At 38.7% G+C, this 22832-nt stretch overlaps 1 protein-coding gene across 3 annotated transcripts in view; it reads left to right on the plus strand.

Moving 5' to 3' along the window:
* Positions 1–2990: 2990 nt before the first annotated feature.
* Positions 2991–22832, plus strand: part of LOC131248837 (uncharacterized) — a 35618-nt gene continuing 15776 nt past the window's right edge. For 2 of the 3 annotated variants that reach the window (XM_058249315.1, XM_058249314.1), the window contains exon 1: positions 2991–3281. In XM_058249315.1, coding sequence (XP_058105298.1) covers positions 3025–3281 — 257 coding nt within the window. In that variant the 5' untranslated portion in view covers positions 2991–3024. The remainder of the gene's footprint in view (positions 3282–22832) is intronic. The other variant, XR_009172483.1, reaches the window with a different exon arrangement.

Here is a 22832-nt window from a genome sequence, read left to right on the forward strand (position 1 = left end):
ATTAGTCATACCATTGAGTCCACTATACATGCATTAGCATGAATCTCATAACTAAGGCAGAAAATGAAAATTAAAACTAACTATTAGTGTGTTCTCCGTTTTAGTACACAACACCTAAATTATTAGTGAGAGCAAGATTCCAATATATAACACAGAAGTTCAGCAACCAACATCTCATTCAAGGGCCCCACCTTCATTGCATCTTTTTTTTTTTTTTTTTCATAGTGCACAGGGCCGACCCAACTCATCTACACGTGGGGCCCACCCCAGCTGCCCGTGGCCAGTGTGGGGCCCACACGGCTTCCCACATGGGCAGCGTGTGTGGCCCGCCTTGATGCGCGATTAATCTCCCTCTTTTGCATAGTTACGTCCACTAACCTCTAAGCATTAATAATTTTATACTACAAATGCACAAAATGACTAAGGAAAGGGAAAACAAGTACAATCTACTTACTAATAACGTGGCCCACTAGACTAACAGTTGGATCGAATGTCCCACCTACACACTTTCTCTCTCTATATCTCTCTAGCCTGGGGGTGCTTGAAATGGGTTAACCACCCCTTACTTCCTCCATTTTCGATTTGGAAATGGATACGATGCATGTGGTGGTTCAGGGCATGTTTGATTTTCTAAAAAGTAAATGTAAATGCACCATAAATTGGCAGTAATTATTTCCTTTGTATACCTCGTCAGGTTGATTTGACTTCCTAGCGAGGATGCCCCAAATATATGTGAGGCCCATTGTTGATGTATGCCGATTATCCACACCATTCATGTGTTATGCCAACTGAATTTAGGACATAAGCCAAAACATGAGGCAGATTCAAAGTTCAAGTGAAACACACCATAGGAAAAAGGGAATCGAACACCCATCGTTAAAAATTTCTTGCAGCCACTGTTTACCTTGGTGTGGGCTACTTGAATGTTAGATCTGTATCATTTTTCAGCTCATTCCTTGGATGGATGATGCGATTATATCATATACACTATGGTGGGCCACAAAAATTGAAAAATCAAACAGGCCTCAGGGAAATGGAAGTCAAGGTGTACATGCCGTCCTATAGTGCGCCATCTAAGGATGGTCCAAATAATCCAAAGGTGTGGAGTCTTTCGGTGTCACTTAATGTATATCAATGTTAAGACATTTATAGGAGAAACTATACATCTCACTCTTTAATCTCACAAAATCACCACAGAAATAGATTAGGGTCGAGGGTGTATTCACACTCAGCACTAATTTTGGCCACCCAAATGGTCTTGCGAACATCTCAACGGTTCACATCAAAGTTCTTAGCTTCTAGTGTGCATTAAAAAGTTCTGATCGAACATTGGAAAAGTCAAGATCAATATCAAGTAATTTATACTTCAAGTAGAATATATATATATATATATATTATTTGTTAGCTTGTTAGTACACCGAATGTTAGTTCACACATCACTGTTAGCCACCGCACTAGGGAAACATTACCAAGACCTCAGTGTTGAAACAACGAGGTATCTTCCACTCAATCTACCACAGAGCTATAGATCCCGGTATTTTCAAGTAGAAAATATGTATGTTCAGAAACTAATTCTTGATAATTTAACAAAATAAGCAAAAATATTGGTAGATCGAAGGATCAAAGATTCATCTTTAATGATCTAGGAGTTGTCAATTGAATTTCCTTTTCAACAGTTCATCTAATGATCTGATGTTAAATCTTGAGTTTAAATAGCTTAGATCAAAGTTTCAATGGTCAAATAATCATAAATGTAAGACGGATGGTCTCAATCGAAGATCCAATGGCTAAATCTTTCAGATTTAGGACAGATGGTCTGAATCGTACATTTGATAATTGGTCCCACTACATTTCTCAAAACAAAAGAAAAAAGAAAAAGAGTACAATCTAAAAGTTTGTCACTACCCACACCCCGTGGTGGAATTTCACCACCTATGGGTACCCGAGCCCTTGACCCCATGTTGAAACTCCTAAAAGTCTACCACACGAGTAAGAGTAAAGAACCTAAATTAAAAGCTTTTATTTATCATTCATCCAACGCAAAAGCTGTCCATTTCAGCTGCCTGACCATGCCCATAACGTCCTACCGCCGTCAAGGTAGTCGGTTGGGCAGGGAGACGGATTGGCTACTCCCCCTGACACCAACCCCTTGGCTGATGGTCGGTGCTCTGTGGGGCTCACCATGATGTATGTGTTTCATCCATTCCGTTCATCCAATTTTATAGATCATTTTAGTAATTTATACAAAAAATTATAGGGATATAAATTTTAGGTGGACCACATCATAGAAAAACAATAATGGTTGGATATCCACAATTAAAATCCTCCGAAGGCCTAATGTACTGTTTATTTGACATCCAAACTCGTTGATCAGACATCCAAACTCGTTGATCAGGATGAAGGGAAAAAATAAATATCAACTTGATTCAAAACTTTTATAGCCCCAGAACATTTTTAATAGACAACATTCATTAAACACTGTTTCCTATAACGTGGTCCACTTGAGATTGAGAAATACTCATTTTTTCTTTTATATTGTAAAATGACATATAAAAATAGATGGATAGAATGGATGAAACACATATATCATGGTGGGGCCCACAGAGCACCGACCACCAGCCAATGGCTGGTGGCAGGGGAAGTAGCCAATCCGTTTCCGTCGGGCAGGGGCTTTGTGGGGCCCACCGTGATGTATGGAATTTATCAATGTTATTCATCCATGTCATTTTAAAGGTGGAAGAAAAAAAAAAAAAAAGCAGATCCATCCAAGGCTCAAGTGAAGAATCATACCGTAGGGATTGATCGCTCACCATTAAAAGTTTCTCGGGAGCTGTTTGCCCTTCATCCAGGTCTCCGTGACCTTATTAGCTGGTTAGATGGCAAATAAACATCATGGTGGGGCCTTGAAAGGTTTCAACGGTGGGCTTTCATTATCACGGCTGCTTCCCTTGGTGTGGTCCAACTGAGCTTGGTTTATTCCTTAAAGATGATCTAGAAAATGGATGAACGGCGTGGATAAAACCGATGGATCACGGTGGCCCCACAGAACCCTGCCTGGACCAATTTCTGTCCAGCGGAGGCAGGATACAATCCCCTTCTGTAAGAAATGCGGTGCCTGATGCAAGAAAAAACTCGGCATTCCTCGGTGCGGAGAGCATGGAAACTGCTGTTTCAACGCCAGTGAGTCCGCCGCCGGCACTTGGGCCTCCCAGAGATCTCATAACCCGCATATTTTCACAGCTCGACTGCAAAGATCTCCTCCATTGCTCTCTCGTCTGCAAGTATCTACTCTCTCTCTTTCTCTCTCCTCTCTCAGAAAAAAACATTTCAATCCATTCTCTTCATGATTTTTCCCCATTTGGGTAAAGATCTCTTAAAGAATGTCGCATGCATGCCTGCTGATCAAGGCCGTCTCAATCATGGGCCTCGTGGTGGACGTATAATAGTCCGAAAATCGCACGAGTTTGATGATCTTAGCCATCTAGTTTCGCCTGTTCAATTCCAAACGCTGAGCATTTTCTTTTCATCCATCCGCTTGATGGTCGCCCGTTGGACGGTTGGGATCATCCAATCAGTGCCATTTTGGGTCTATGCTCTGTCTACGATGGGGCACACAACTGGACAGTCCGGATCGGTGCACGTATACCACTTGTGTGGAGTGCTGTATGAAGGTGCAACCTTTCTGTCACAGTAATGTTGGCGCTTCCAAACTTGCAAGCGGAATGCCTGTGTTTGGGGTGGTGCAGAGAAATGGAACTGCAATATGCAGGAGTTTACCACTCTTGTGATTTCTCCTCCTGAAGTGTTTGCGAGAAATGTCAAACAGCCAGTTGCTTTAAAAGCTCAAGCCGTTAGGGGATGGTGTATCAATGTATATCAAGGGACTTTAACAAGAACATAACTTACATTCCTTGATAGCATCATACTCATGCGCATCTTGCTTTTCTAGGGACATTAGACATAGCTTGAATTAGCCACCATGTCCGAGAAACCTACTGTTTCAGTGTTGCTGAGCATTATATTTTCTCTTAAAAATGTAACGAAAAGAAGGAAACCAAATGGTGTATAGGGTCAATTGTCATCCAAAGGTCTTCTTCACAGTTGTTAATTTTGACTGAATTCCCTGTTGATCCTTGTGTGTGTGTGTGTGTGTGTATGTGTGTGTGGGTGATAATTATTTGTGCTCGGAAAGTAGTAGGCCCAAAATCGACTTCTTTGCCTCTATTAGGGGCTGTTTGGATACACCAGTAACTGGATAAGTAAAAAAAAAAAAAAAAAGGTTAACTCTTGTTTAACCATGTTTGGTTAAGACATGAAAATGGAAAAAGTTCTTTCAAGGTTAATGTTTTGACAAAGAAAAAAAAATAAAAAATTGGTTATTTTTTAATCTCTGAATAGTGTTTTTTAACCATTTTTACATTTGTTGCTCCCACTTCCTAAACACACAACTAGGAGTGGCAATGGGTCAGGTTTGGACTGGACCTAGCCCAGCCCTAGTTAAGCCCCTACTGCAGAACTTAACCTAGGTCTAGCATGGGCCTAGAATAAGCCCAAGCCCGAGCCAAAAGATTGGTTGGACAAGGGCCTGACCAGGCCCAACCCAAAAATCGATAAAAATGCCTATTTCCCACTTGAATTTTCCTAATATATCTGCTAATCAAGTGGGCATAATGCAAACCCCCAAAGGGGAAGCTAATAGATCAAAGAAAAGAAGAAAGGGATTGTGGGAAAAGACCCAACAATCCTCTAGCCGAATGCTAGAGACAACAAATGTAAGACCGTGAGCAAGCTCAATAGTCTTCTAGTCTTAACTAGAGATCACTTCTCCCCTTACCAACTACCATAAAGAAAACAAGAGAATTTTCATAAAAGAGAATACCATTCAACTTATCATATTTCTTAGGCCTAGGCCTTATTTATAATCAGTCCTTACAATATGCAATAAAAGTCATGGAATCTAAAAATAGAATTGCTAGCTAGCAAAGATCTGAGAAATAAGAAACTACCTAAATAAGAAACCACCTAAATAAGAGAGTACTTAAATAAGAAGAATGTAAGATTACTTCTTGCCTAATATAAAGATATCAAAGGAAACTACCCAATGTAGAGATTTAGAAATGAAAAGTAAATATATATCCAAAGGTAGAGGTTTGCATAAAAATGGAAAGCGGGTCCTTTCTCGTGCACATATGCGGAGCATGCACGTGTGGAATGTAGGGCGATTGCATTAGGGCAACATATGCACAAAAAGTAGAGACTTAAGGAGCGACATCAATGGTATATATTCAATATGCATGGGTTGCCTAATTGAGGATTAGGATGGCATATTTGTAGGTGGAAGACATACTTCTGAAGTTGGATGGGGCCAGGCTGTGATGCAGGACATGAAATTCAAATATGATGTGCGAGATTTCAGGCTTAAGATCACTTTAGTTCAGAAACAATTACACAAATTCCATATCCCACATGAAAGTCCAAACATTCAATTAAGGAGAATCTATACGGGTCCAGGCCTACACATGTTAGGGCTGGATCAATAAAAATTATGAACTAAACGATACTCAAAGATAAGAAATAATCATCCACACATGAACAGTAATCAGTCTTTAATCCAAGGGATTCACTAATTTCAACTCAAGGAACCCTAGGGTGAAAAAAAAGGACAGATAAATTAAGGGCAATGCAATCTAGGGTTAGGGTTTATAAAAATTGGTATGAAAAGGGGAAAATAAGAGAAAACCTGAACCGGGAGACAAATCCCATGAGCGGACAGTAGGCCAGGGCCTGACGCCCGTGCGTACTAGCCTGGCCGCACGTGCGAATGGGTCTCGCACCCGGAAACCGATTCCTTGGCCCTGTTCGACCAGGGGTGGGCTCTAAAGCCCCAAAGTTTCAGGGCGATCCGAGCTACGGGCTGTGCGCGATGCTCCACCGAAGTTTCAACCCTCCTGCGGGGTCAGATTCTGGAAATTGGCTGTAGGGAGAAGATCCGCTGCAAAACTGATGAATTTGAGGCAATGATGGCTGTAGAAGGTGAGATATATGGATGGAAGAGAGTAGGGGTGGATAGGGATAGATGTGGCTTCGCACCACGGTAATTAGTCCTTCGAAAAGGGAGGGCTTCACACCCACTTGAAAATTTTTCACAACTCAAAAATTCATAGAGTAGAAAAAAACTTGTAGAAATTTTTATTAAACTTCAATGAATCAAAAGAACTACAATGAGTGCCTATTTATAAGAAAATCCTATACCCCAAAACTCGCGCCTTGTGCGCAACCTATTACTTGGCGATGAAGTAAACCAAAATAAAAACTAATTAAAGAAATCTAAAGTGTTCATGATATTCTAAATAACATAAATAAATAAAACCTAAAATATGAACTTAATCCGACTACTGGGACCCGATCATGAGATCCCATGATGGGCTTTACTTGATTATCGGGCTCACTCTAATAAACCAAAACTCCATCTTCTAACGAGGAGGCCCTCCCTGGACGTCGTCATCGAGCCAGATCGACGGTGGGGCCCTCCCTCTCCTTCTGACGTACGTAGGGGGTGGCATGCGTGCGCGTGATGTCCCCATCAGGCTGGGCTGGGCTAGGCTAGGCTGGGTCGAACTAAAATGACACGAGCCCAAGCCATGCTAAAAAATTGATCTTACCATGCACGTCAAGCCTAAGCCCGCACATGACCAAGCTAATAGGTCCAAGCCCGGTCCAACGGGCTGCCTAACCCATTCCACCGTCACCCCCAATCACACATGAGAAATATGTAGCTTAAAATTAAACTATCCAAATGATGGGCCCCCACTTTAGATGCATCATAAAGCCACATAAAATGGTAAAATGATATTTTGATTGTCAAAGTCATGTATGCTTAATAGAGGGTGCTTTGTTTATTTAATTTCGATTTTTGGAATAGTATGCTATTTTTCAAACAATGTTCAAATTGTTTCATACCAACATATGAGTTTGTAAAACTATTTTAAAAATTTGTACAAACCTAAAATTAACTATTATTTTTAGTTTTGCTCTATAGTTCCTGTCTCTTTTCAAAACCTTAACAAAAAAATTTGTTGTATCCAAACAACCCTTTAATGTTTGTTAGATATATAAATAATGACTCGATGATTATATTGTTCAATCATCATGTGCTCAAGATTCAATAGACTGTTTTTAATGTGTCCATATTGCTCATACGTTTGAATTTCTTAATTTAATTATCAATTATTTGCTAGTAGCCTTAATTAGTAAAGTTCCTTGTTTTATGCTAATTAAGTTACTTGGAACTCCAATTACGGTCTTTTGGCTCCTTTGAATCTTAAAAGGGTCATGAATGTTGTATTATGTGATGGTAACATTTAGTGAATCAACAAACTTGTTGGATGGTACGATATGGGTCGTATTAGCCAATAGGCCATGTAATGGATGAAACTCTCTTCTTTGGGAAAGATATGAAAAATTATTGGTGAAATTCTAAAATTGTGAGGATCTCAACTACGTCTATATGTATTTGTTTTGGACATATATTTGTGGTGTAACATGCCATTCTTCGTTAAGAATGCTGTTTGGAGGTGGTGCCAACTTTATTTGCTGAAGGACCTATCAGGCCTTAACTGGGCACAAAATCATGCTTTGGTGGATTAGGGTCCATTATGTATACGTACAACAAACCAAGGATGAAAAAAATACAAATAAGTGATAGTTTACCCTTTACTACAAGTATTACCCAAAATGATCCACTCTACGTCAATTCATTGAATCCCACTCAAATTTTATATTTTGATCTTCAAAATAGTTGTACATCTAGTTTAAACTTCGTTTATAAGCTTCTTTTTATGGTTGAAATGAATAAAGAAGTGAAAAAAATGACTGGAAATTTGAAGGTAAAAATTTTCATAATTGGTCCTTTATGGTAGTATGGGCCTGTAAGGGTGTATCGAACTCATAGTGGTGCTAATATGGGGCACATTGGAGCTGATAGGGCCAATATAACCCATTTTTTTTTTTTTCATTGATTCAATCCTGTCTTGTGTCATGAGGGTGACCTTTTCCCATTAATAATGGCCTTTATGGCAGTAGCATGACTGGTTTTTTAATATCATGGATGTGAATTAACTTTCGGAAAATAGATTCCCAATGAAAGAGATTTTGTCTATGGTGTTTTGGTACTGGGAAAACTATCATCAGGAATCCGGTTTTGGTGTTTAGATGCTGGAAAAGTTGTTAGAACCTTTTATCCTTTTCAAAAATATGACCTGTAAATTTGCAACCCTCTAGAAGATGAGAATCATAAAAGGGGCAAAGTTTAGGAATTGGATTTTAATGAGAATTCATTGGGCCAAACACAAATTCAGCCTCCCAGTAATGTAATCCATTTCCCAGGGGCTGGATCCCAGAAGCCAAACAACCCCTAAGTTGTTTGGGTTCTAAAACACAAATTCCCACACATCTATTTCAACCATTTCAAGAATATTTTGAGCTTGATAATGGTTGCAGGAACTTAGACAACTGCTCGGTCTTTGAAGAACTTTGAAATGTTTTCAAGAATTTAGAATGACAGGGAGGCAAACCCAAATTTAACAGGTTGATCAATTTTGGAAGAATTGGACAATATTCTTTGTCTCTAATCTGCTGTTGAATGCTTCTAAAAGGGGATTGGAAGACTTTTTTAAATGTTGTTGATCTAGCAGAGAAGATAGTCTTACTATTGGAATGAGGGTCAAAGAAGCTTTAGGGATTTGTGTTTGTTAGGGTTGGCTGTGAGGATAAAGCAAAAATAGCTTATCTCATAGATTGATAGTGCAAACTGGGGAGAAAGATTACTTAGGGTTCAAAGTTCTAACTATAGCCAAGAGGTGATTTTAAAATTGTAGGTGAAATGCTCAATTAGTAAATGGGGAAAGGTTTCCCGCATGCCAATCTCAGGAGGGTCTTGACTTGCGGCGGAGGCGTTGAACATGATATTAAAAACTAGTTATGTTATGACCATAAAGGCTATTACATAAAGGAAAAGGTCACCCCCATTACGTGATAGGAGGGTGAATCAGACCTTTATGAAAAAAATAGGTTGCATAGGCCTGTATTGGCATCGTTATGGCTGATACACTGCTGCAAGCCGATACGACCATGAAGGGCTTATTTTGAGATTTTTTATTTTCAATTTTCTCTCTCTCTCTCTCTCTCTCTCTCTCTCTCTATATATATATATATATATTCCACTTTTTTGTTTGTTTGTTTGTTTGTTTGAGTTGCTCTCTCTTTCCACTTCTTTATTCATGTTAAACATTACGGAAGCTTAGAAAATTAGTTTAAACTAGATGTAGGATTATTTCAAGGATCAAAACATACAATTGAGTGGGATTTGATGAACTGAAGTGGAGTGGATCATATTGGAAAATATTGAAAAGGGTAAACTATCACTTCTTCTTCCCCCCCCCCCCTTTCATTATTCCATCTTTGTTTTGTTGTAATTATATATAATAACCCCAAGTCCACTAAATCATGCTTGACTTTTGTTCGGAGCCTAAATGGTGCGTACATAATGGACTTATAATTGTGCATCAACTCATCATTACTCATACATAGACTTATAATCTTTATATATATATATATTGATATTAGATATTTAGAAGCCCAAATATGGGAGTTCTATTGTTTTAGAGTCAATCTCAACTTAATAGTATTAGGCATCTCGAGACAACATTCTTACCAACGCATGGCCAGTTACACCATCAAATACATGTTAAAAAAAAGAATACATATTTCCAATCCTCACATATTTTATTTTATTTTTTTTAAAAATTTTCCAATCTCTTTTTATACATATATTTTTTTTACTTCAAAAAAATTTTGACAGTTCCATGGCCATAAGGGCTATTACGAGGGCCATAATGATTGTTATGGCCATATTGTAATGGTCACATGGCTGACCATTATTGATGGGGACATTAGAGGACCTACTTGGGTATACTAGAGATGGAGATGACCACCCACATCAGCGCAACTTTCTTTGTGGATGGGAGATGAGTTGCAGATGGGGCTCGCCAAGCCATTTTGAAGACCCCACATGCATTGGACGTGCATCGGGGAGACCCCACTTTGGGATGATGCATGTGGGCTCCTTAAAAGACCATTTTAGTCATAGGATTTTTATTTCGTGTCGATCCGACTATTGGATGACACTGATCTTGATTCCTATATATATATAGGATTTACTTGATGGATGAGATTGATAATAAGTGTTTTAGTTTCTAATTTTGGATGATGGACCATTTCACTTAAGTGAGTGACATAGTTGCAATTATTCTAAAATTTTAATTATAAAAGCACAGGGGGGGTGGACGTCCAACTCGAGTGTAGTTATTGAGAATAAGAAAAAAGAGAGACTCTCTTGTGTGAAGGAATTTTCATCCTTGTGTTTTAGGGTTTGTGAGAAACCATCCATTCCAATTGAATTGTGGAAGGGTAGAACCTTGTTTGGTGGTGGATTACCCAAGGTGTATCCTTTCTCTTTCTTTTCTTCAAATATATTCTTCTTATTCTCTTGTCTTCCTCATTCCCCTTCCATTATAACCTTCTAAATCCATCAAAACTTGACTCAATCCTCCCTCCCTTTCTTCCCCTTTTCCTAGTCATGTGTGGACTCGCACATGTGTTCATACAGGCAGTCACGTGTGGGCCCTCGTTTGGTGTTTTCCCTTTTTGATATCCCTTCAAAACTCCCTAAACCCTAGATCATTTGAATCCCTAAAAACCCTATTCCCAAATCTCCATCCATGAATACAAAACCCTAATGAAAATATGTTTTTTTTTTTTTTGGTGAAACTTTCCTCAAACCAGAATTTTTCCTGCATCATTGTCTATTCACGTGGTTGTTGCACTACCCACGCTAAATCGGAAGTCCCTACTTCCAAGTTGGCCACTCTTAAATTATTTTATATTTTCGTGCATCGCGTATGTGATAACTTAGGATCTGCGTGTTATAAATATGAATTTCTGAATCAAGTATGTGGATATGCTTGATTTTACATGTTAATTGCTGAAATTAATGTGTAATTGATCTCTCATCTTATATCATAGGATAGTTTCCATCATCTTACATCAATTACACCGGCAATTACCATTACTAATTTACCTTGGCATAGAATGCTAGGATCTGGAGAAGCCTTAGGAAATGGTGATGGGGACATCTCGCGCACATGCACGCCCTCCTTACGCACGTACGCAAGGAGGGCTCTACCTTCGATCTGGATCGATGATGACTTCCATGGAGGGCCTCCTAGTTAGAGGACTGTGTTTTGGTTCCTTGGGGTAGACCTGATCATCATGTGGATCCCATCATCGGATCTCATGATCGTGGCCCACTACCCTAGGTGACCTAGGACTTTGAGTTTTACTTATTACCGTTATTAGGAACATCATGAACGGTTTAGATTGCATTGATTAGTTGTTATTTTTTATTTCTTCGTCTTTAAGTAATAGTATACGCACATGGCGCGCCTTTTGGGGTATAGGTTTTTCTTATAAATAGGCAACCCCCCCATTTTTTTTATATTTTATTTTATCGAAGATGATTAATAAAATTCTGCGTTTTCCTGCTTCTCTAATTCTTTGAGTTGTGGAAACCTAATTGGGTGCGAAACCCTCCCTTCTTCGAAGGGCTAACTACTGTGGTGCGAAGTCACACCCATCCCAAATTGCCCCCATCTCCTACCCTCCATATTCCTCACCTCCTATAGCCATCCCCTCATCAAATCCACCTATGTTTGCAGCTAATCTTTCCCCTACAAAAGATTTCCAGAATCTGGCCCTGCAGGAGGGTTGAAACTTCTACAGAACACTGTGTTTAAACCGATCATCCATTTGACCTGAAATTTGGAGGGAAAATGGCCCATCCTTGGCCGACCAGGCCCTAGCTGGCTGATTCTAGATTTGTGGGCCTCACACATGTGCGGACCGCCATCCACGCAAGTGCGTCAGGCCGGTTTGCTGTCCATATGTGCAGGCTGATCACAGGTTCTCTCTCGTCTTTATTTCACTACTCTTTCATCTTGTTTCCATAACCCTAACCCTAGATCATCTCAAATCCCCAAGTTCTATTCCACTTTTGAAACCCTAAGTTTTCCAGAATTGAAACGTGAGAATCCCTTGGATTGAGAAATAATCCTTTGCATGTGTGGATGAAGCTACTATCCTTTGAGCATTGTTTGGTCTATAATTTTTAATTGATCCAGCCCTAACATGTGTAGGCTTGGACCCTTGTAGATTTCCCTTGTTAAATACTTGACTTTATGTGGGATGTGGAATTATTGTGATTGTTTCTAAATTATTATAATCTAAAGCCTGAAATCTTGCGCATCGTATCTAATTTTCATGTCCTGCATCAAATGGTTTTGGACAATTGATAGGGCCTAGGTCCTTTACTGTGGTCATAAGCGAGAAAAAATGGAGTGCAAAAAAGGGTTATGGTTATCCTTCAAAAAAAGGGGGTATGGTTATGGAAGAATGTGGTAAAAAATCAGTGTGAGTGGGAAATTGGATAACCTATGGAAGGAAATTGAGACTAGAGTCAAGCGTCTTGCGAGTGGTTTTCAACATTGGAATCAGCATGCGAGTGGTGGAAGATTGGATGTAGGGAATGGAGCTTCCAAACCTTAAATCCAACATTTAAAAAAGTTGGCTTAGCTGATTGTGTGTATTCAGCTGGTGGATGAGTCAAAGGTGGAAAAGTTACTTTGTGGAGGGTGACACTTCGCTTGTGCACCTCTCAAGATGACCTGATAACTGGATAGATGAAAGGTCTAATAGACAGACTGACAAGTAGCTCAATTTGATCATGCTAAGGTGGTGTCACAAGAAGTATGGACAAACTAAGGATAGGAACAGAATTGGGTGACCAAAGGCAAATCTGAAGAACGATGATGATCTGGCCGGATGATGCAGAAAATCAACTGCAAGATGGATTACTGAAGATGCAATCCTGATGGAACTCAAAGTTCTTTTATGAGTAATAATATATCTACCAATTTGAAGAAGAATTTAAATCTTTGAAGCCTCTACTTTCTACTCCTTGATTACTCCAATTGCAATGGTAAATAACTGAAAATAGAGAAATAAGGGATGTATGTGGCACCTAATCTCAAAGAGAACCTAGAAGCATCTCACAGATGCAAGCAGGTCTTTTTGCAAGAGGGAATTGAAAGAGTTTCAGGTGGACTCACCTGGACATACATGTCACGCACGTGGGCCCTATAACTCGTGTGAGACCTGATGTTTACCCATGATAATTTTAGGTTTTTAATATAAACTTGTGTTACACCTCTTTAGAATTGGAATGACCAGTAAGGGTATTTTAGTCCTTTCCACTAGTTTAAAGGGTTTTTCTTTTTGTTAAAGTCTTTATAAGGTCTTTATTAGATGATGAACCTATTACATATTGGAGAAAAATTATTCAATTTTGAGCTTTGTGCCTATTGTTTGGTAGAAGAAAGAGAGGCATATTCAACTCATGTAAGTGGTCTTGAGTTCTTGACTAGAGGGTTGTTGGGTTCTACCACAACCAATTTTTCTTCTAATTTCGGTCTTTTTTGTTATTTCTAGTTTTGATTGTAATATAGTCTTTGGTTTCAAGATTGAGAATTGGATCAGAGAAATTTTGATTTGAAGCCAATCAGAAATCAGTGTTTCCGGTTCGCCAAAAGTTGGTACCATAGCAGGTTCACTCTTGCGATTGGGGTGTCCGACTACCTACTATTTTTTTTTTTAAAAAATTTTATTATTATTATTATTATTATTATTATTATTATTTTTTTTTTTTTTTCACTTATTGGATTAGAGAATTTAATTTGAAGCCAATCAGAAATCAGTGTTTCCAGTTTGCCAAAAGCTGGTACTAGAGCAAGTTTGCTCTTGGATTGGGGTGTCCCACTACTACCTACTGATTTTCTCCTTCTCTCTTCATCCTCATCCTCTGTGTTTTCCTTTTCTTCTCTTCTCATCACCAAACCTTCTACCTCTCCAACTTCAATCCAAGCATGTAAACCCTTAGATCTAGGCTATCTCCTAGCCGTTTACGGTCTAAAAGCTTCTGATTCATATCCTAAACCCTAGATCTTGCCTACATCATCACCTTATGCACCAAAACTTCTACATGTAGAACCCCAAGGCAAAATTATGCCCCGGTCACCCACTTAAGACTCAACTGCATGAGTAGTAGATCTGAGATCCTGGACGAAACCCAAAATCCAGCCCTTGTGATCACTTCAATCTCAATAATCCTTATCCACTCCCAATTGAAAGTCCATTCATCCTCACTAAATCTCAGCATTCTACTCTCCTATCCGTAGATCCACGGGATTAAAACCTAAACCATGCCTTAGATGTTGACCATTCACCCTCTTTAACTTATGGTTCAACTCTAAGCTCAGTCACTCCCCAAAGTCGATTGTCTGGCCCTTTCTTCTGGAAATGCGTGTTTAAAGCAATTAAAAAGTAAAAGATCCATGCTCAGATCTGTAGATTGGACACCGCATGTCTCAGACCTGTTGGCATTGAGGTTGGTTTATAGGTAGATCACAGGGACTGCTAAAAACAATTTGGGGACAGATTTGTGAGCAATTTAAGGATGAGATGAATGGGAAAGTTTGGATGACTGTTTAGGTTAGTGTGGGAATGGGATAGAGATTGTGGACTGGTTTAGGAGCTGTTTGTAAGTCTGGGATTGCTGGGTAATTAAGCTGGACATGTAGGGTTTGGGGTTATTGTGTTGAAACTTAAGGGACATATTGGGGTAAGATTCTGGTATTTATTGCAGATTGCTTATGGGTTTTGGGCTGGAAATAGGGACTGTAGCAAGCTCCATGTTGTTTCATAGGGGCTATATAAGAGTTAGAGATTAGAAATTTAGCTAGGGTAACGTTTTTTTATAGGGCCATGGTTGGTGTACAGGGGTTAGAATATCTACAGTTGATGATTTGGGGATTTTATGTGGCTGCGATTGGAATTTATATGGAGTAAAGACTGTCAGTTGGGGCTTGGATAGGATTAGGGTTTTTAATTGGGGCAAATACATGGGTTATGCTTTGGGTTTTGGGGCTTATATAAGGGATAGGATGGTGAGTTGGTATGGCTGTGTTTCAGATTTGAGGACTGGACACATTTTGGGAATGGGTAAAAGGAAAAATTAGAAAAGAGAAGTTTCTTGAAAACAAATTGCTTTGATACCAAACTGAGCAGTTCATAAACAACACAAATCTGTAACTATAAATGCCAGTTTTGAGTCGAAACATTCATAACCTATCACATGATTGACATTGAATCAAGTTAGGGGACTCTTAGTGTGAACTAAATAGTCTAGGAACACATTATGATATATATATATATATATATATATATGAGAAATGCTCACACACAACTAGTTGGACCATTTAAATTGGTCCAACAAGCTGTGCATTAAATGTCAATATTCTTATTTTCATCCACATGTAATGCACCACATGTGAGGATATGTGACACTGAGTTTTACATTAGTATGTTGGGAATTATGTGTCATAGATCCAACCCATTCATCAAATAGAGCACACTAATGAAATTTTATGTACTGAAAGTTAGTAAATTGTCATCACCACTAGAGCCACACATGTAACTTGAATCTGGACTGTTGGAGTAGATTTCTAACAGTTCACTTTTCTTGTAGATGATATCATGCTATCGATAAAAAAAATATTTTTTCCTATATACTTACAATGGACCCTACTCAATTAACGGACCGGATTTGCAAGATACGTTGCGCATCACCCAAATATATCATGTGTGTACACCTTCTTTAGTGGTCCCATTATTTTCTTTGTAAACATTCCCCCTCCTTTCTCTCTCCTCATTTACTCTTTTTTCCTTATTTAATGCTCTCCATTCCCTCTACGTTTGGAAACGGGTCATAAGCGGAGTGACATGTTGAGTTGCTACTCAAATGATGTCACTAAGTTATGTGGGCCCCACCATGATATATGTGTTGTATCCATACCGCACATCCATTTGGAGAGATCATTTTAGGGCATGATCAAAAGAATGAGGCAGATCCAAAACTGGAGTGGACCCCACCACAGAAAACAATGGGGAGAGTGATGCCTACCGTTGAAACTTTCCTAAGTCCACCATGATATTTATTTGAGATCTAACCTGTTCACAATATAACATAGACATTAAAGAAGGGAAAACACAAATATCAGCTCGATCAAGAACTTTTGTGGCCCTTAGTGATCTACTTGTGATGGTGGGCGTCACCCTCTCCATTGTTTGTGTTTTCCCTTCTTTAATGTTTATGTTATATTGTGAACAGGTTGGATCACTAATAAATATCATGGTGGACCTTAGGAAGGTTTCAATGGTAGGCGTCACTCTCCTCACTATTTTCTGTGGTTGGGTCCACTCCAGTTTTGGATTTGCCTCATTCTTTTGTTCATGCCCTAAAATGATCTCTCCAAATGGATGTGCGGTATGGATACAACACATATCATGGTGGGCCCCACATAACTTAGTGACGTCATTTGAGTAGTGACTCAACATGTCACTTAGCTTATGACTCGTTTCCAAACGTATAGGGAATAGAGAGCATTAAATAAGGAAAAAAGAGTTTAAATGTGGAGAGAGAAAGGAGGAGGGGGGATGTTTACAAAGAAAATAATGGGACCACTAAAGAAGGTGTACACACATGATATATTTGGGTGATGCGCAACGTATCTTGCAAATCCGGTCCGTTAATTGGGTAGGGTCCATTGTAAGTATATGGGAATATATATATATATATATATATATATATCGATAGCATGATATCATGTACAAGAAAAGTGAACTGTTAGAAATCTACTCCAACAGTCCAGATTCAGGTTACATGTGTGGCTTTAGTGGTGATGACAATTTACTAACTTTCAGTACATAAAATTTCATTAACGTGCTCTATTTGATAAATGGGTTGGATCTATGACACATAATTCCCAACATACTAATATAAAACTCAGTGTCACATATCCTCACATGTGGATGAAAATAAGAATTTTGACATTTAATGCATAGCTAGTTGGACCAATTTAAATGGTCCAACTAGTTGTGTGTGAGCATTTCTCTCTCTCTCTCTCTCTCTCTCTCTCTATATATATATATATATATATATATATTCATAAAATAATCATCCATTGCTCATGCATGTCACCATTGCTATGTAAGTATGTATACATAGCCTTTGAAAAAGTTTCAGATTCTCCAATGTAAGTGTGAAAATGCCTGGGTTGATGCCAATTGGCAGCACGCAAATCTTTCTAAACTATATATCTTGCTATTAAATCATCATCTTCTAAGCCTTATCCCAATTAATCGGGGTCAACTACATGAATCTTGTTCTGCCATTCCATTCTATCAGGGGCCATAACTAAAGTTAGACCATAGGTCATCAAGTCTTTTCTTAGCTCCTCCCACGTCCTTTTGGGGCTTCCCCTTAAGGTGTTTTGTATCCGTTATGATACACCTGTAAAGGCCAATACATATAGGTAACGGCCATGACTGTTACAGGATACGGGAGTGAAACAGGGCGGTTGGTTTTTTTGGACCATATCAGCCGTTACGGGGCATGATGGCCGTTACCTCTATAACAGTAGAAAAACAACTCTTTTTTTTTTTTTTTCCTATTTAACTCCATTTTCCCCTCTTCTTTTTTTTTTTTTCACTTTTCTCATTTCAAAAACTCTCTTAGATAATTTTATAATAGATTTTGACCACTCTTACTATAGTTTTTAAGATTAAAAATGTAGATTGAAGTGAATTGAGCAAATAGAAGCTTATAAGGGCCTTTTTTTTTTTCAAAAAATTGAAAAAGTAGTATTTATGCCTTTTTTATGATTTCTAGTTTTAATGCTTGATTGCGATGTGTAAACATTAGAGATATATAATCATGTTCATAAATTCACCAGACAACTTAATACATCACTCTCACCAAAGAGTGGACTGTTACACTACCATAAACATGTTTAAAACAAAAACTGAATATATATTTAGAATATTTATATTATTCTGGATTTTCTAGATATATATAAAATTTTTTTTTTTCCAGATTTTTTTGGGCAAAAGAAAAATTTCAACCGCTACGCCTTTGTATCGGCCAATACCCGTATTGGTAATGGTGGTGACCGTTACAGCCAACGTTACCGATACATAATACCTTGCTTCCCCTAGCCCTTTTAGAGCCTTCAACTTGTACCAAGTCACTCGTAACCAGTGCATTTTTTTATCTTTGTTGCACATGATCAAACCATCTAAGTTTACTTTCCCTCATCTTATTATCTATTGATGTTATTTCTAAGTTTCCTTGGATGGATTCATTTCTAATTTTAATTTTCCATCTAAATGTCCTCATTTTGGCTACACTCATCCGATGAGCATTTGTTCCTTAACTGCCCAACATTCTGTCCCATAAAGCACGGCTGGTCCTATAGCTATCCTATAAAATTTCCCCTTTAGTTTGAGTTCTGCACGACAATCACATAGAACTCTTGAGGCACATCTCCATTTCTTCCATCCTGCTTGAATTTTATGGGGCAACATCCTTCTTAATCTCTCCACTCTCATGTATTATTGAGCCAAGATATCAGAAGTGATCATTTTGGGAAACATATCTTGCTATTAAATGAATGCTCTAAAAAGGAAATGAATAAAAGAGAGCACACTAACTTTCTCTCTCCCAAAATAAAATGTGTATGGCCCCTTTTTACAACTATGTGGATGTGCATAGCCCTTTTATAGCAACTGAATCCCAAACCCAACTAGGTTTACTTTTATATCAGTCATATGAAGTTTATACACATCGGTAGCGTTGTATCTTTGTTTAACGGTTGCATGTATATAGTAGTAAAAGGCCATTGTTGATATTAGAGGGCTGAAAACATGAGCCACTTGGTAGTTAGTATATCTAGCAATCTGGTTGACTCTATGGGCCCTGTGTCAATTGGACTATTGGATAGGCCACCCAATTGGATCTGCATGTCCGACAGCCTGCTTGGACCATAGAGTTGGTCTAGCTCTATCAACGAACTGTGGATCTCATCTAAAACCTTGATTGGATCAGTTTGGGCCTTTTTCCAGATCTTAACTCTGGAATTTGGACTGCTGGATTAGTTAGATCTTTGATTAGGAACCTTGGATGGCCTTGATGACCATTTGGGACCCGTCTGATGGATGGGCGACTTGGACGGATCGTCCTCTCACCTAGGGAGAGGCATTCCCAATTCCACGCGGAAAGTTTCTTCTTTCATTTCTCCACCACTGAATTCCAAAGTGAGACAATACTCTATGGAATGGTTTTTTTTCAAGGCACCCAGACAAACCTTTGTCTACTGAGTTCATCAAACCTTTGTTAGTGATGAAATAGTCTATTGGCACTTTTGTTTAAATTTACCGAAGTCCAGTCACTGCCTCAGACATCAATAACCAAGCTTGTTAAGCATTTAAAAAAAATAAATAAATGAAAGTATCATCTGCGAATTGCAAATCAGAAATGCAAATATGATGGATCCACCTGGAAACACTTGAAATTTAGCGTTCAAGGCTGTGGTAAGGAGCATGCTCAGTTCTTCAGTGACCAATGAAATAGGGAACGGTGACAAAGGTTCACCTTACCATATACCTCTCCAGCTCTTCTAGAAAGACTTGGGATATCATTTGTTTTGTCTATTCTTGATGGTTATACTACACAAATACTGAAAGCATAATGTCTAGTTTTCCTGTTACAAAATACTCATAGGGGTCATTTGGCAGGTGTGAATTGGAATCCAAATCACAATTAACATGGAATCTATGTGAATTGGAGTCCTCGGTTGTGTTTGGCAGCTTGTATTTGGAATCCAAAAATTGTATTTGGCAGCATGTAATTGGAATCCATTGGAATTTTGTTGTATATTCACACAAACCTGAATTTAATTGAGGAAATCAGCTTTAATACCCTAAATTAGTGTACATAATGTGACATTTGATGGAATAATTGTAATAAGCCCATTGAAATGTATTCTTTGGCCAAAAATGAGGAAATTTCGAGCCTTAGGGGGCCACAAACATAAGGATCTCAGACAATGTGACTCGTCAATGTTTTTAACCGTTCATTACATGGCCAACTGATGTCTGGACAGTTTGGATCATTCTATTGGTGTGATTTTAGTGATATGGCCAATAGTTAGATCAGACAACTTGGATCATTCTATTGGAAAATTTATGATATGATTTTAGTGTTTGGGGGTGCCATCAACATGCCATGTGTACGGCAGATTAGTAGACTAGTAATACCTTTGTTACTTGTGCGATTCCTGCTTTTAAAAAGGAAGCCATCCTTCCATTTATCACCGATTCACACTAATTCGCGGCAAGATAGAGTGATTTCAAGACACCAAAAAGCAACTTTCCATTTACCACTGATTCCAGTTATCCCCAATTCACACCAACCAAACAACCTTACTTTTTCCAATTCACACCAATTCACACCTGTCAAACGATCCCTTATAAAAGAGAAATGAGATAAAACCATCCGACTGATTACTTGCATGAATGTATATGTTTTGAGACAATACTTGTTATCGCTCGAATCTGGTCGATTTCGTAACACCTCCTGTGAGCTGATGGGTACTTGCACTTTAATGGAAAAAAGGATGACGTTGGGGGCATTGGTTGTGACCGGGGACCCTTCGATGCCAAGTTAGGTACATGAACTCAAAGTAGGTATGGCTAGAGTCGGGATCTTTTTGCATACCTTTCCCCTTAAGCGGGGTGATGTATTTATAGGTTTGCCAGTCAGCTTGCATATTTGAGTAGATCTGTGAGATACACTGGATGGGCCCGTATTGGAGTTGGAATCTACTCTCGAATATGTCTCCGATTATGCCTCGATTGATGTGATCTTCGGCTAGGATCTCGTTGGGTAGTCCTGCTCATATATGGCGCGAGATTCTCTCCGGGTATCTCCATCCCGAGCTCGAAGTTGATATCCGAGGTCGAGGTCGGCATCCGTGGTCGAGGTGATTGAGGTTGGCATTCGTGGTCGAGGTCCATCGATGAACCTTATCTCGGGGCCGGGTTGATTGATTCAGCTCGGTTATTGAGTGTTCTTACTCGGCTCATCTTCCCTAGCACCTCGGTAGTTCATGGAGTCTAGCGCCGTCCGTGGAACAACAAAGTCATTAAAAAGTTCCCTCAACATCAACGAGCCTAATTGTTCTTCTACTTCCCCATTTTGATGGCTAAGGGAAAAAGAAGAGCATTGGCCGCCATCATCGAGTTAGCTTTAGTCTCCCTTTCAAACTCTTTGGCTTTTATTATATGGAGAGACGACTTCCTCACTTCTTTTGGATCACCCTTCTTGATGTCCTATTTCTTCTTCGGGGTGCTTTTGGATAGAAGAGGATTTAACTTTATCCTCACATCACGATTATACAACCAAGGTCTGCCCAAAATGATGTGGCCTATGTACATAGGCAAAACATCGTACCACAACGTGTCTTTGTAGGAAGCAAACTCAATGGGAATAAGACACCGTTGAGAAACTGGTATCGAGGATGCATCTGCCAAGAATCTCAATCGGGCAGAGGGTGAGGGACAAGTTTCAAATCCAAATGAGATATAGTGCTAGTAGAGACTGCATTGGTGCAACTACCACTATCAATTATCACTTTGCTATTTTTATTACCACACTTGACTTAAGTGTGAAAAATTAAATTCCCGCGCCCAGTGTTCGAGTTGTCGGTATCGCTAAAAGTTTCGCTGGCCAGAGATAAAGATATAATATCGTTATCGCTGATAATATCGCCGATAACCCGAAATTCGGAGAAAAATGCGAAAACATGGAGATAACGGTGAAATTTTTTAATGAAACTTTAAGACATGCCTAAATACACATATCTGCATATTTAGAAATTAAAAATTTGTAAAAAAATGCATTAAATAATAAGTTTTCATTTAATGGGGCCAAAAAAATATACATTTCCATAAAAAATTACTCTAATAATAACCAAAATAAATTTATCTCGGTTTCATGTTGACCACACCATATGAAACGATGGTAATAATAATTTCCACCATTGAAATCTTCACAGGGCCAATGATGTTTATTTGTCATCCAAACTGTTCATAAGATCATAGAGATATGGATGAATAAAAAACAAAAATATCAGTTGATACAAAACTTTTGTGGCCCCAAGAATTTTTCAATGGTAAACATTCAATTCACATAGTTTTATGTGGTGTGGTCCACCTAAGCTTTGGATATGCTTCAATTTTTGGCTTATGCCTTAAAATCATCTAATGAAATGGATGGCCTGAGTAGATAAAATACGCAATTACAATGGGCCCACTGAGTTTAACTCAGTACGCAGTTCACTTCCGTTCTGGTGCAGTCCGGAAGCGGATTGGTTGGTGTAGACGTCATCAAGTTATGTGGGTCTAATCCTGAGGTATGTGTTATATCCAAACTGTTCATCCATTTGAAGAGCTCGTCTTAAGCCTTTAGACGAAAAATAAGACAGATATAACTATCAACTGGACCACACTGCAAAAACCAGTGGGGGATTGAAGGTTTACCATTGAAACCCTTTTTGGGGTCAGGGAAGTTTTGGATTAATATGAAAATTGATTTTCCTCTGCATTTAGATATTTGTGTTTTTATGAACAGATTGGATGCAAAATGAACATTATGGTGGGCCCTACAAATTGTTTAACAGTGAAAATCATCATTTCCACTGCTATCTATGGTGTGGTCCATATAATCTTTGGATATGATTCATTTTTTGGTTAATGCTCTAAAA

The sequence above is a fragment of the Magnolia sinica genome, chromosome 6, assembly GCF_029962835.1.
Source record: "Magnolia sinica isolate HGM2019 chromosome 6, MsV1, whole genome shotgun sequence".
Lineage (NCBI taxonomy): Eukaryota > Viridiplantae > Streptophyta > Magnoliopsida > Magnoliales > Magnoliaceae > Magnolia > Magnolia sinica.